The sequence below is a fragment of the Hemitrygon akajei genome, chromosome 1, assembly GCF_048418815.1.
Source record: "Hemitrygon akajei chromosome 1, sHemAka1.3, whole genome shotgun sequence".
NCBI classification, from domain to species: Eukaryota; Metazoa; Chordata; class Chondrichthyes; order Myliobatiformes; family Dasyatidae; genus Hemitrygon; species Hemitrygon akajei.
The window spans coordinates 89,050,375-89,064,422 of record NC_133124.1 but is presented as its reverse complement, the minus strand read 5'-3'; the positions used below and the strand labels follow the sequence as shown (position 1 = coordinate 89,064,422).

The 14,048-nt window shown below is 42.2% G+C and overlaps 1 protein-coding gene across 1 annotated transcript in view; it reads right to left on the bottom strand.

Moving 5' to 3' along the window:
* lama1 (laminin, alpha 1) overlaps window positions 1-14,048 on the bottom strand; it is a 346,216-nt gene that overhangs the window by 157,266 nt on the left and 174,902 nt on the right. The window contains exons 20-22 of the mRNA XM_073047634.1: window positions 11,238-11,344; window positions 3,179-3,359; window positions 1,327-1,463 (exon numbers count right to left, since the gene is read on the bottom strand). Of these exons, the coding sequence (XP_072903735.1) occupies window positions 1,327-1,463; window positions 3,179-3,359; window positions 11,238-11,344 (425 nt within the window). The remainder of the gene's footprint in view (window positions 1-1,326; window positions 1,464-3,178; window positions 3,360-11,237; window positions 11,345-14,048) is intronic.

Sequence of the window (14,048 nt, the reverse complement as noted above, 5' to 3'; positions counted from 1 at the left end):
TGGGAAGAGGGCAATTCTGTGTAGACTCCAGCCCTCAGGCCACATTGATCAGGGTCTGGGTTGAGTTACGCAGAGCTGGGAGCATCGAGCAGCAGATTCGCCAGCAAGGCTGGCTGGTGGCTGCTCTTCCCACACCTGCCCACTCTCCTGTCATGCTGTTTCTGGATCTTCGTCTGCTCATTTCTAACTGAAAAGCAATTTGGATGATAAATACTTCTCAGGAGTGAAACCCTGTCATAACTGGGAACTTCATGCAGTTGCATCCGTGGCTACTCCAGAAGTTGTTGCCAGATATTTCTCATTATAACAGTGAGTGCTAACATCACTAGTTTTGCTTATGACTAATTCTTGACTTGTGAATTGTTAATTTTCTGTTTTTTTCTTCACAGCGTTTAATGTGTCAGCAGTGAGTGTGTGACTGTCTCACACTCAAACATTAATTTTTATGCCTCTACCAAATCCTTAGAACAGTAGGTTCCATGGGGCTATTACAAAGTAGAATATCACTGGTTAATAATCATGTTAAACACAAAGGAATATCTAATATAGGAAATCCCTGGATCTTCGGCTCTTCAAAGAAAATTAAAATGCAGGGAGAAGCAGCTTGCAATTTGTGTCATATTTGTCGACTTCTTACAGGACTAATTTCACTCTTCCTAATTCCAGGTGTGGAGACAAGTGCAAAGATCAAACTCAGGCCGTTCTCCTGACTACAGTGCTCTGTCACCTTGAGTTACAGACTCTCCACCAACAGCACGCTGAGCAGTTAGTTTTAAAGCCGGAAGCAAATATGAATTAGAAGCACTTTGGGCAACTTGAAAGAATGGGGTAGAAGCTCATCCTCAATTACTTCTGGTGCGTGTACAATGTGGCAGAGGCTGCATTCTGGACTAGCATTTGAAAGTCAATTCCACTGAAAGCAAGGCAATTAGCAGAGGTGACCCTGTGGCCTTTTCAGGGCAGTTCTATTCATTACCAGGCTATAGTGGTTGCTCAAGGACACAACAGTATTCAATCACATTCAAATACTGGTTTTATACATAGCTATTACCAAAGATTAAAAGTGGACTAATATTACAATCCATAGAAGAGAAACTGGTATGCTGATGAAAAGAGCAATAACTGCAGCAGCATCATGTGGCTGAATGCTGAATGCAGAGCATTCTCCCAGTGGCTCAAGTGCATTATGGATGGAGATGACCATGTTAGAAATTGAAACTGTAAGTAACTAATGAAGGACTATACTATTGTTATAATATGATTTTTTGTAGTTACCGAGTGAACCTCCTTTGGAAAAGGGGGATAAAAGCATTCTCATTACTATACCTTGCATCCAGTCCCAGGGTCATGACCCCAGTAGTTGGCTTCACAACGATCACATTTCTCTCCCTCTGTGTGTGGTGGGCAGATACACTGTCCAGTTTCTTCTGCACAATTGTTCTGAGTGTGGGCACAGTCACAAGCTGCATAGGAAATATATGGAAAGAGCTTTTTTCTTCAGATTTACCGAGAAGATTTGTTGAACACATTATACTTCAAAATTTAGCATTAAATACTGTATGACTACTTTCTGTCCATGTTAATACTCTGTGCTGCTTGAATTGAGGACCATTTGTTGATATACAATATTATTCTGTGTTTAACAGACCCACGTCAAGTTCTTCTGTCTGAGACAGGCAAAGCAATTAGCCTATTTATTTGAAAAAGTTAAATGTTTTTTATTAATACAGAGCAATTTGATTAAAGTATGGTGAGCATTTGTATAACACTATTATACAGTTAGCATTCATTTATCTGATATCCAAAACTCTGCAGCCTGCATCATAGTTCATACCTTGGTCTATTTACTAGTTACTCCTTGCTTGCTGTTCTGCAGGTGGTATTGGTTAAACATCAACATAATTTGAAAATTATACTGCTCTTAGCTTTAACTCCCTCTATAGCTTCACCTCTCAACATCTCTGTAATCTCCCCCGGCCTATAGATTTCAGTTTATGAGTGTATCTCTACTTCTGGCCTGAAGAAAATACCTAAACATCAGCCAAGATCTTAAGCCTTGAATTTCTGCCTGAAGTTCTCTATTAAGATGTTCCTTGAAACTCGTCTGCCTGCTTTAACCATTCTTTATGTGGCTGACTCAAGGTCATTTTATTTGATAATACTCCTCTGAAATAGCATGAGATACTTTGCACATTAATCCCATCATAGAAATGGGAAACTGTTAACGTTGTTTCAGGGTTTTCAAGAAAATTATTCAAGTTACTCCCCTGATGCCATGGTTAAGAGGCAAGTGGTTAAAATACTCCTAATGTGGCTTAATCGAAGTTCTACACAGCTGCAACATAATTTCCCGACAACTGTACTTAACACCACGGCTGATGAAAACAAACCTGCTGTATGTCTTCTTTACTACCATATTCACTTGTGTTGCCACTTTAAGGGAGCCACAGACTTGGTTGTAACTTACTTCTCTCTGTTCTACAACGTTCCCCAGGGTCTTGCCATGGACAGTGGATGACCTATCCTGGTTTAACTTCTCAAAATCAATCTCTTTACATTTGTTTTGGTTAAATTGTATCTGCTGTTCCTTTTCCTTGTGATCTCTCTACACACATGCTCCTTTAATGGGAGGTGGGGGTGGGGCTTAGTCTATAGTACAATCCCACCAACGTGATGAATTAAGCCTTTCAGTGAAAAGAATAACATACCGGATGAATAGTGGGTCAGGGAGCAACAATGGAGGGAAATGAACAATCGACATTTTAGGCTGAGACCCTTCATCTAGACGTAGCCATTTCCTTCTACAAATGCTAACCGACCCGTGAAGGACTCTTGCAGTTTGTTTCTTTTTTGCTCCAGATTCCAGCATCTTGCAGTTTCTGGTAACGCTATCATTACGGTTGTGTAAATCAGATTCACAAATTGAATACAGGAACATCAGGCTTGAACTTGCTCTTTCACTCAACAAGACCATGACTGATGCTCTACTTCAAAAAAGGTTTGGTCTGGACCCATTGGGCTGAAAGGCTTGTTTCAGTGTTGTATCACTTAATAAATTCATTAATCCCAATAAGAATATCTATTTAAATTAATATATGCAGAGTTGCCTTCAGTTGAAATGAATAGTCAAAAGTGTTCACTTGCACCATGTACTTCCAAAAACAGTTCAAACACTCACGTGTACAGCCACCGTCCTGGAATCCATAAAAGCCATGCGCACAGTGGTCACACTTCTCTCCACTCACCCCTGGCACACAGTGACACTGCCCATCGTCACCACAGTCCTCGGAGACTGAGCCTAATCGGCTGCAGTTGCAGGGCCTGCAGCCCAGTCCAGTGCTCAAGCCAAAATACCCATGCTGTTAGGCACAGTAAAAGTGAACGTTAGGCAACAGTGCAGAGGCTAAAGCAACTTGAACAGTTTGCTAAAATATGCATTGTTCAGGCAAAGGAGCTAGCAGGTTTAGACCTGCAGGCAATAGGCAGGTCAGCAGCCTCCTTTGTAAAGATCATTGAAGTTCATATCCTTTTCCATATTGATTTTGGAAAGCAATTTTTACATCACTTTCCAGATTCTCTTTTTAGTACCAGGAGAAAATCAGCTGATAAAAATGGATCCCATATGATTCAGTAAAAAAATAATCAACATTGCTGCAATAGAAGCTGCTTCCTGCTAACAATGACTGAATATACAGGGAATAATAAACACTGATAATGGTCTTGTTACGCACACAAAATAATGGAAAATTGTAACGTAATGTTTTAAGGTTCATGGTATCATTGACATTTGCTGCATGAAGCATTCACAGCACTAATCATGCCAGTGGCGAACGGAATCATTTAAAGCAGACTGCATTAGTCGTCTTGCCCAGTAGGTCTGCATTTCCTTTTGCTTCAATTATTTCAATTCTCCTTCAGACACATTCCATTATTCAACAACCCTCTGTATAAATACATTTTATCCTCTGACCCTTTTTCCAAATTCTCTTCATCCTGATATTTAATTACTTTTTTTTAAGCATGTCGCACCAGACAGTCAGCCATTCTTGTCTGGTGCGTGGTGTCAGGACTGGTCTCCTTTCGGATTAACTGGGTCACGATATGAATGTTCCTGATTCGACCCTTGTTTTTATTTACGAGGCCGAGTTACGAGCTCGATACTCAACCTGGCACGGATGGAAAGTGTGCTCGGGGGTGGCCCGACTTGGATTCGAACTCGGGAGCCTTCGCTCCGGAGTCCGGTGCTGATGCTATTGCGCCACCAGCGATGCCTCATTAAGGAATCTTTTGCTAAGGAAATTATCATTCTCTGTTTATCTTGTTAAAGTTCTTCATGAGGGTAATAAAGTATATCTTCTTATCTAAGTGTTGGTATCTATAAAATTCCCCTCCAGAAACTCAAACTCACCAACTCCTTCACAACAAGTATCTAAGTTTGACACAACAGCCTCAATATAGTCAAGAGATGAAGCCAATGCCATACAAAGATCATGTGATTCTATCTGATTGCCTCTGACCTCTGTTTTCACGCTTTGCTGCTGAAACACTTGTCAGTGCAATTGTTAGCTCTACCCAAGTCTCTACAAGTGTGGCAACTCCAGTCTTGGGCATTTCCCCAGCTTCATGTTTTGTGCAGTTCATCCAAAACTCTGCTCCTTCTGTCTCAATTTAACGAAAGTCCTGCTCACCCAGCAACCATCTCTTTGTGGACTTGCAGGCACAATCTGAACTCCACCAACAAAAGACATTTTGGCCAACTCATCTGTGTCAGCTTTTTAAGTTAAACCACTCGTACCCTTGTTTCTTTTTGCAGTTCTCTGCCTTCTAAATATGTACTTAATGTTTGTAACAGATTTTCTCGCCAAACCTGTTGGAATTCTTTGAGGAAATAACAGGCAGGATAGACAGAGAATTGTAGATGTTGCTTGTTTGGATTTTTGGAAGGCCTTTGCACATGAGGCTGCTGAACAAGGTAATATTACAGGACAAATACTAACATTGATAGAAGACTGGCTGAATGGCAGGACGCAAGCGTGAGAATGTAGCGGGCCTCTTTCTGGTTGGCTGCCAGTGACCAGTGGTGTTCCACAGGGGTTGAATGAGATAGCTTCTTTTCACATTTTATATCAGCGATTCGGATGATGGAACTGATGGCTTTGCAGCCAGGTTTATGGACGATACGAAGGAAGGCGTAGGAGCAGGTAATGTTGAAGAAGCAGAGTCGCACAAGGACCTGAACATTGGGAGAAAGGGCAATGAAGTGGCAAATAGAAAATAGTGTTGGGAAGTGGATGGTCATGCTCTTTGGGAGGAGTACAGGCATAAACTATTCTCTAACTGGAGAGAAAATTCAAAAATCAGAGGTGCAAAGTGACCTGTGCGGGATTCTCCAAAGGTTATCTTACAGCCTGAGTTGGTGGTAAGAAAGGCAAGTGCAATATTAGCATTCATTTTGAGAGCACTAGAATACAGGAGCGAAGATGCAACGTTAAGACTTTATAAAGCATTGGTCGGACCTTACTGGAGTATTTTTAGCAGTTCTGGGCCCTTATCTAAGAAAAGATGTACTGGCATTGGAGAGGGTCCTGAGGAAGTTCATGAGAATGATTCCAGGAATGAAAGGATTATACATTAATCATTTGACGACTCTGGCCTGCACTCACTGGAGTTTAGAAAATTGTGGAGGGAATCTGATTGAAAGCTATCAAGTATTGAAAGGCCTAGAGAGAGTGGATGTGAAGAGGATATTTCCTATAGTGGAGGAGCCTAGGACCAGAAGCAACACCCTCAAATAGATGAGGAATTTATTCAGCCAGAGGGTGATGAATCTGCAGAATTCATTGCCATGGACAGCTATGGATATCAAGTCATTGAGTTTGATAGGTTCCTGCTTACAGTGCATCAAAGGGTACAGGCAGAAGGCAGAGAATGGGGATGAGCGGGATAATTAATTAGCCATGATGGAATGGTGGAACAGATTCAATGGGCTAAATAGTGTAAATGGCGTAATTCTGCTCCCATGTCTTACGGTAACATTTCAATAACAATACTAAGCAAATACTCATAGGAACGTGCAGCCAAACGTGGAGTCACGGATACGCTGTGGAACATGTAGGCAACCACTACAGGCAAACTTACATGTAATTAAATTTAAATGGTTGACAGACCAGAAGTCTCTTTTTTGGAAATATCTGAACACATCGTTTGCATTTTTTCAAATTGGATGATGTTTTTAAACTTTTATCTTTCATTCAACAAGCTACAAATTAATGCACTGAGTGACTTCAGCAAACTCAATAAATGATGAACTTGGAAACGGCCCAGTGTAAATCATAAGACCATAAGACATAGGAGCAGAATCAGGCCATTCATTTACTATCCCTCTCAACCCCATTCTTGTACCTTCTCCCTGTAACCTTCGATGCCTGTACTAATCAAGAACCTATTAACTTCCACTTTAAATATACCCAATGACTTGGCCTCCACAGCCATCTGTGGCAATGAATTTCCACCTTGTACCTGAAGCAATTCCACCACATCCCTGTTCTAAAAGGACATCCTTCTATTCTGAGGCTGTGCCCTCTAGTCTGAGACTCTCCCACAAATGGAAGCATCTGTCAAAGTCAATGTCAGCATGATTTCTGTCAAGGGAAATCTTGCCTGACAAATCTATTTAGAGTTCTTCAAGGAAGTAACAAGCACAGTGGACAAAGGAGAGAAAATGGATGTCATTTCCTTGGATTTTCAGTAGCCATTTGATAAGGCGCCACACATGAGGCTGCTTAATAATATAAAATCCAATGACATTACAGGAAAGATACTGGCATGGATAGATGAATGGCTGACGGGCAGGAGGCAGTGAGTGGGGATAAAAGGGGCCTTTTCTGGTTGGCTGCCTGTGACTAGTGGTGTTCTTCAGGGGTCAGTATTGGGACGGCTACTTTTCACATTGTTTGCCAATGATTTGGATAATGGAATTGAAGGCTTTGTGGCAAAGTTTGCAAATGATACAAAGATAACTGGAGGAGTAGGTAGCACTGAGGAAGAAATACAATTGAAGAAGGACTTAGACTAATTGGAAGAATGGGCAAAAAAATGGCAGATGGAATACAGTGCTGAGAAATGGTGAAAGGAACAAAAGTGCAAACTATTATATAAATGGTAAGAAAATTCAGACATCAGAGGTTCAAAGGGACTTAGAGTCCTTATGCAAGACTCCCAAAAGGTTGATTTACAGGTTGGATCTGTGGTAAAGGATGCAAATGCAAAATTGGCATTAATTTCAAGGGGAGTAGAATATAAAAACAAGGAGATAATACAGGTGCTTTACAAGACTCTAGTCAGGCCACACTTCAATGTTGTCAACAGTTTTGCGCCCCATGTCTCAGAAACGATATATTGTCATTGGGGAGAGTCCAGAGGAGGTTCATGAGGATGATTCCTGGAAAGGAGGAGTTAACATATGAGGATTTGGCGCTTTGGGCTTGTACTCACTAGAATTTAGAAGAATGCGAGGGGATCTCATTGAAACCTACCAAATGTTGAAAAGGCTAGATAAGGTGAATGTGGAAATGATGTTTTCTATGGTGGAGGTGTCCAGAACTAGAGGGCACAGCCTTAAAATTGAGGGGTAAGCCTTTAGAACAGAGCTAAAGAAGAATTTTTTTTCAGTCAGAGAGTAAGTACCGTAGATTCCGGATTTTAAGCCGCTACTTTTTTCCCACATTTTGAACAGCTTTGAACTTTGCGGCCAATAATCCGATGCGGCTAATGCAAGATTTTTTTCATGCCGCCTCGTAAACATTTTGCCTCGTAACAGTAGACCAATAAAATTGATGAGTAGTTCACAGAGGTCCAATGAAATTGTACGATAAATCAAGCGCACTTTCACAATTAAATTATTGTAAATCAGTCATTTGTACTCACCCTCATCAACATGGAAAACACTCGAAGCATTGTGCTACCTACCCTCTTAGTTTAAACTATATTTGTTTTCTGTACTACATCGCGGGATGCTATGACGACACACCCGGTTTCGCGGCGTCTTGTGGGAAAATGCCGTTTGCGATGAAACGGGACGGAGGGGGTCGAGCGGCGGAGCGGCTTTGGATCCGAGCGAAATCTGCTTTTAAATGCCGTTTGCGATGAAACGGAAAGGAGGGGGGGGAGCGGATTCCGCGAGCGGCTTTGGATCCGAGCGAAATCTGCTTTTAAGTTAAAGGTATCAATAACTTTTCCTGGTAGGCTGCAGTATATATATTTTTTACCAGTCGTTAGGAGATATTGGAATGTTGTTCAGTAAAGAAGTATACGCAACGTATATTTAAAAGTAGCCGCGTACGGGCACGGTTCGAAAAAAAGCATTTGCAATATGTATTTGTTTTTGTTACCATATGGATTTAATTAAAAGTTAAAAAAAAATCCTCACGTGTAATATCTTTCTGTGTAAATATCTCATATTACAACGTGGGACACCTGCGGCCGAAAATCCGGTGCGGCCTAAAATCCGGTGCGGCCTTTACATTTAAAAAAATGATTTTATTTCTAAAATTAGAGCCAGCGGCTAAAAATCAGGTGCGCTCTGTAGTCCGGAATCTACGGTAGTACATCTGTGGAATGCTCTGCCACAGACAGCTGTAGACACAAATCTCATGGGTATAGTTAGAGTGAAAACTGATATTTTCCTGATAGTTCAGGGCACTGAAGGCCATCATCCATGATGGAATCATGGAGCAGATTCAATGTGCTGAATGGCCTAGTTCTGCTCCATGTCCACCCTACCTAGCCCTTTCAATATTCATCGGTTTCAATGAGACCCCTCTTCATTCTTCTAAACTCCAGTGATGTAGACCGAGATAAACTACTGTTTGTGCTACAGGAGAACAGATGATTTAGGATAGTGGTCGCCAACCCGTCGATCGCAATCGACTGGTCGATCTTTGAGACTTTCCCAGTAGATCCCAATAAAAATGAAAAATAAATACACAAATACTGTTGAGAGATTGTTTCCAGGTTGCGGGATTTAAGTTCCGTTCTTTCTGCCCAGTGCGCATGTGTGTAGCTCCCCCGCCACGTGCCGTGGTAGAAAAGACCGGAAGTAAAACCCCGCAACCTGGAAGCAACCTCTCTTTACAAACAGCTTCCGTAGCGGGGGGTATTACTATATTATCATTACCCTAATTTGTATTAACTTATCTTTATAATGCTCACGTTAGAACACTTCTCCCCCTTTAACTTCCAACAGTCCCCAAACGTAAATAACTGGGAAACAAAAAGCAGTGGTGCCATTATCTTGCGTACTTCTGAAACTTATACTAGTGTCTCAGTAACAGTTTACCGATACAAAACACTGGAAGAACGTGGCAGAGTCAACATTCAGTCTAACAAAGGAAACAGTCCATTCGAATATTCAGTCTGTCAGGAGGTTTGTGAGGGCACTGTGCTGCAACAGATTAAAATTATGAAATCTAAGTACAGGAGCTGTCTTACTGACAGACACCTCACAGACTGTCTCAGACTGGCTGTCTGCAGTTATGAGTCAAATTTCTCACTCCCAAATAAGGGACAAAAGTAGCAGTCAAATACGGGACACGTGTTTACCCCGAGAAAGACTACCATGACCATGAAGCCCTGCGCGGGCACGTGTGCGCACATGCGTATACGTGCTGATTTTTTTTCTCTACAAATCGGTTTTGGCTTAATCTTCCCGATTCTGTTAAGTGGAACTACACAGTGTACATACATCACTTCTATTTCCGGGTTGCGGGGTTTTATTTCTGGCCTTTTCTGCCCAGTGCACATGCGTGTGACTAACCGATTTAGTAGATCGATCTTGCCTTTCACTAAGGCCGAGGTAGGGGACCTTGGGCTTAAAAAGGTTGGTGACCACTAATTTAAGAAATCAGGCATCAGAAAAGTAGAGTTAAAGTTAGACCAGCCATGAGTTTCCAGAACAGCACTGCCATATGCCCTGCCTTCGTATGGAAAAATATCACTTCCTTTGAAAATCACTGGCATTGGGTAACTGTAACTGGGAGCCCACCTTGCGGATATTTGTGGAGTTATATTGTGTTCCATCAACCCAAGTTGCAATATTGCTGTCCTCTTTCGAAGGATTTTATATGTGAAATTTTTTATTCACTAGATCAACCTTTGACAGGTTATTGGAAGGTGTAGTTCTTCACCCAACACTCGTCCATCCTGACAAAGACCAAAGAAAAAGCTGAGGCTAGAAAGCACAAGGCTCCTACTTTATACAAGGTGGAAACAATTGCCGTATGAGAACGATCGCCAAATATTATACTGGGCCTGACTAGCGGGATGCTTTGCTTTCAGCTTCTGTGACACCTAAATTGTTCAATAAATTTATAACCCAGAAGCCTCTGTGAGCTATCTTTTGTTTTCCTTGAATTTGAATACTTCACATGAATAAAAGCCGCAGAATAAGGCATAATGAGTCTCATTTGAAGCCATATCAAAATGCCTAATTATTAAGTCAGATCAGTTCCCCTGTTAGAACTTTAAAAAAAAATTACAAACCTAAAGATCTTTCAACAAATGTCCCAGGCTACAAAGTATAAAATGAATTAGGTGCTTTTGTCGTGATGTAAGGATTCAGTGATCTGCTTTTTATTTGAACAACAGAGCTATTATTTTGTGTTAAAAGTTTGGATTTAAACTTTGTATTCTGCCACCTAATAGATTTAAAGGTTTGATAAGTGTGAGCCTTGTACATTCCAGTTGTTGTTTAGTATGTGTGACAAAAGAGATACATAGGCTGATTTAAAGTACCAGTTTTGTTAATTGGCAGATTTAAGGATTTTCTTCTTACCAAAGGGTTGTAATGATCTGGAACTCATTGACTGTGTGTAGGAGGCAGAAACTTCCTCTGAATTCAAAATGTGCCTAGACCAGCACTAACCACTGCAAGTGACATTGCCTTACAAGTTTGTGAAGCAAGTGATGGGAAATTAACTACCTACATATCCCCACATTTAGCTGGTGTGGACAGGCTGAGGACATCCTTTGCTGCACATCTCTGTAATTTCTACATTAAACTCTGTTGGGAGAAGTTCGTTCTCAATCACCTCTGCTGAATGTATTAAGTGTATTGAACTTCGGTTCCATTGGTCAAGCATCGTGAAACTGGGATAAACTTTCACACATTTACATTTCTATTCAATTATGACATGAATAATTGTTAACAGTAAACGTTAATCCAAATTATAAATACACACCGTACACTTGTCACACTTCTGCCCCAGAACGTTGGACTTGCATTGGCAACGACCAGATGTGAAGTCACACACCTCACTATACGAACCATTCATATTGCAGTCACAAGCTGAAATACAAAGGATAAGTCAGCCTGATCTGATCTCAGGAAAGAGTTTCTTGTAGTTTGCTGCTTTCCGCCCCCCCACCCTCTAAGTGTTGATTGCTTCCTCTTCAGCCTTTCAGCCACCCCAGCTTCTTACTTCATTCCCACTCCCCCAGTCACCAACCTTCCTCCTCACCTGGTCTCACCTGTCACTTGACAGCTTGTACTCCTTCCCCTCCCCCCACCTTTTTATTCTGTCTTCTGAGCTCTTCCTTTCCAGTCCTGAGGAAGAGTCTTGGCCTGAAACTTCGACTGTGCATTCCTCTCCACAGTTGCGGTCTGTCTGGGTGACATCTTGCAGGGTGGGAGCCATTTGAAAACTGCCGGGAGTGAGTCACCGGTTAAAGTACCGAGTGAAAGAGAGACATCTTGCAGAGCGGGAACTATTTAAAATTGCAACATGAGCCATTGCTTCAAGTAAAGAGTGCGAGAGCAACATCATGCAGGGCTGGAGCCATTTGAAAACCCCAAGTCTCGTCGGGAGTGAATTATTGTTTAAATGGCGAGTGAAAAACTGACATCTTGCAAGGCAGCAGCCAATTGAAAAATACAAGTCTTGTTGGGACTGAATTATTGTTTGAAGGAGTGAGTGACAAACCTGACATCTTATCTTGCAAAGCAAGAGCCATTTGAAAAATACAAGTCCCATCAGGACTGAGAAAGGAGATGTCAGAAGTGGCCATTTTTGGAGTAGGGCAGTGTTATAGTGGTAACAGCTTTGGCTCAAAAGGCTTAAGCAAGAACAGGCGGAGGTTCGAAATAAGCTACCAGTAAGCGTTTTATTCTGTTAGTATACAGCTAATGCACTGAGAATGGGTCCAGAGTTATTTTCCTTGTGTGAGATGTGAGACCTCCAGTCTCCCTGATAACTACGTGTGCAGAAAGTGCACCCAGCTGCAGCATCTTGAGAGATCAGAGTAAGGAAGTGGAGCTGCAGCTTGATGACCTTCAGCACATATGGGAGAATGAGGAGGTGATAGATAGGGGCTACAGGGAGGTAGTTATGCCTCAGTTGCCGGAGACGGGTACCTGGGAGATGGCAAGGGAATAGGCAGCCAGTGCACGGTGCCCCATGACAATAAAACACCACTTTGGATACTGTTGGGGAGGGATGACCTAGCCAGGGGAAGTTGCAGCACCAGGGCTCCTGGCAGTGAGTCTGGCTCTGTGCTCAGGAGGGAAGGGAGGAGTGCAGAAATAACAGGGGACTCCCCAGTTTGGGAAGCAGGCGGGCAATGTTGTAGGTGTGATGAAGACACCCGGATGGCACTTTGCCTTCCAGGTGCCAGGGTCTGGAATGTTTTGGACCAGGTCCTCAGCATTCAAAAGGGGGAGGGTAAACAGGCAGAAGTCCTGGTACATAGAGGTACCAATGACATAGGTGAGAAATCAGAGGATGTCCCGTAAAGAGGATGTAGGGAGTTAGATAGAAAACTCAAAAGCAGGTCCTCCAGAATAGTAATCTTTGGATTGCTGCCTATGCCACATGCCAGTGAGGGTAAGAATAGAATAATTTGTCAGATGAATGCATGGCTGAGCAATTGGTGCAGGGCACAGGGTTTCAGGTTTATGGATCATTGGGATCTCTTCTGGGCAAGGTATAACCTGCACAAAAAGGATGGGTTCCACCTGAACCCGAGGGGGACCAACAATGTTGTGGGCATGTTTGCTAGAGCTGCTGGGGAGGGTTTAAACTCATTTGTCATGGGATTGGAACCGGAATGATAGAGCCGAGGATGGGACAGTCCGCATACAAGTAGATACAGTGTGTAGTGAGACTGTGAGGAAGGGCATTCATAGGACAAATAGGACAAAATTGCACGCAGTGTAATTTCAGGACAAAATCGAAAAGAGTGATGAACAAGACTGAAGCAGTTGTATTTGAAGGTATCCAATAGACGTAATAAGGTAGATAATCTTGCAGCTCAGTTAGAGATTGGCTGGGATGACATTGTGGGCATCTCTGACTTGTGGCTGGAAGACGATCATAGTTGGAAGCTAAACCTCCAAGGATACATCTTGTATCAAAGGGACACGCAGGTAGGCTGAGGAGATGGGGTGGATTTGTTGGTTAAAAAAGCAATCACTTCCTTAGAAAGAGGTGACATAGAATCAGAAGATGTAGAATCCTTGTGGGTAGAGTTAAGAAAGTGCAAGTTGCAAGGATACAAATTACAATGTGAGATAGAAAATGCACGTCAACAGGGCAATGTTATGATAGTGATGGAGGATTTCAATATGCAGGTAGATTGGGAAAATCAGGTTGTGCTGGATCCCAACAGAGGGAATTTGTAGAATGCCTATGAGATGGCTTTTAAGAGCAGCTTGTGGTTGAGTCCACTAGGGGAAAGGCAATTCTGGATTGGTTGTGTAGTGAACCAGATTTAATTAGGGAGCTGAAGGTAAAGGAACCCTTAGAAGGCAGTGACTATAATTATGTATATTGCGTATATAGTTGAGATGTATCAGTATTACAGGAGAGTAAAAGGAATTATAGAGGCATGAGAAGAGCTGGCCAAAGTTGATTGGAAGGGGACACTAGCAGGATGTCAGCAGAGCAGCAATGGCAGGAGTTCAGGGGTCAACATGGAGAGGCACATCACATAGATGAAGAAATATTCTAAAAGGAGAATGAGGCAACCATAGCCGACAAGGGAAGTGAAAGACA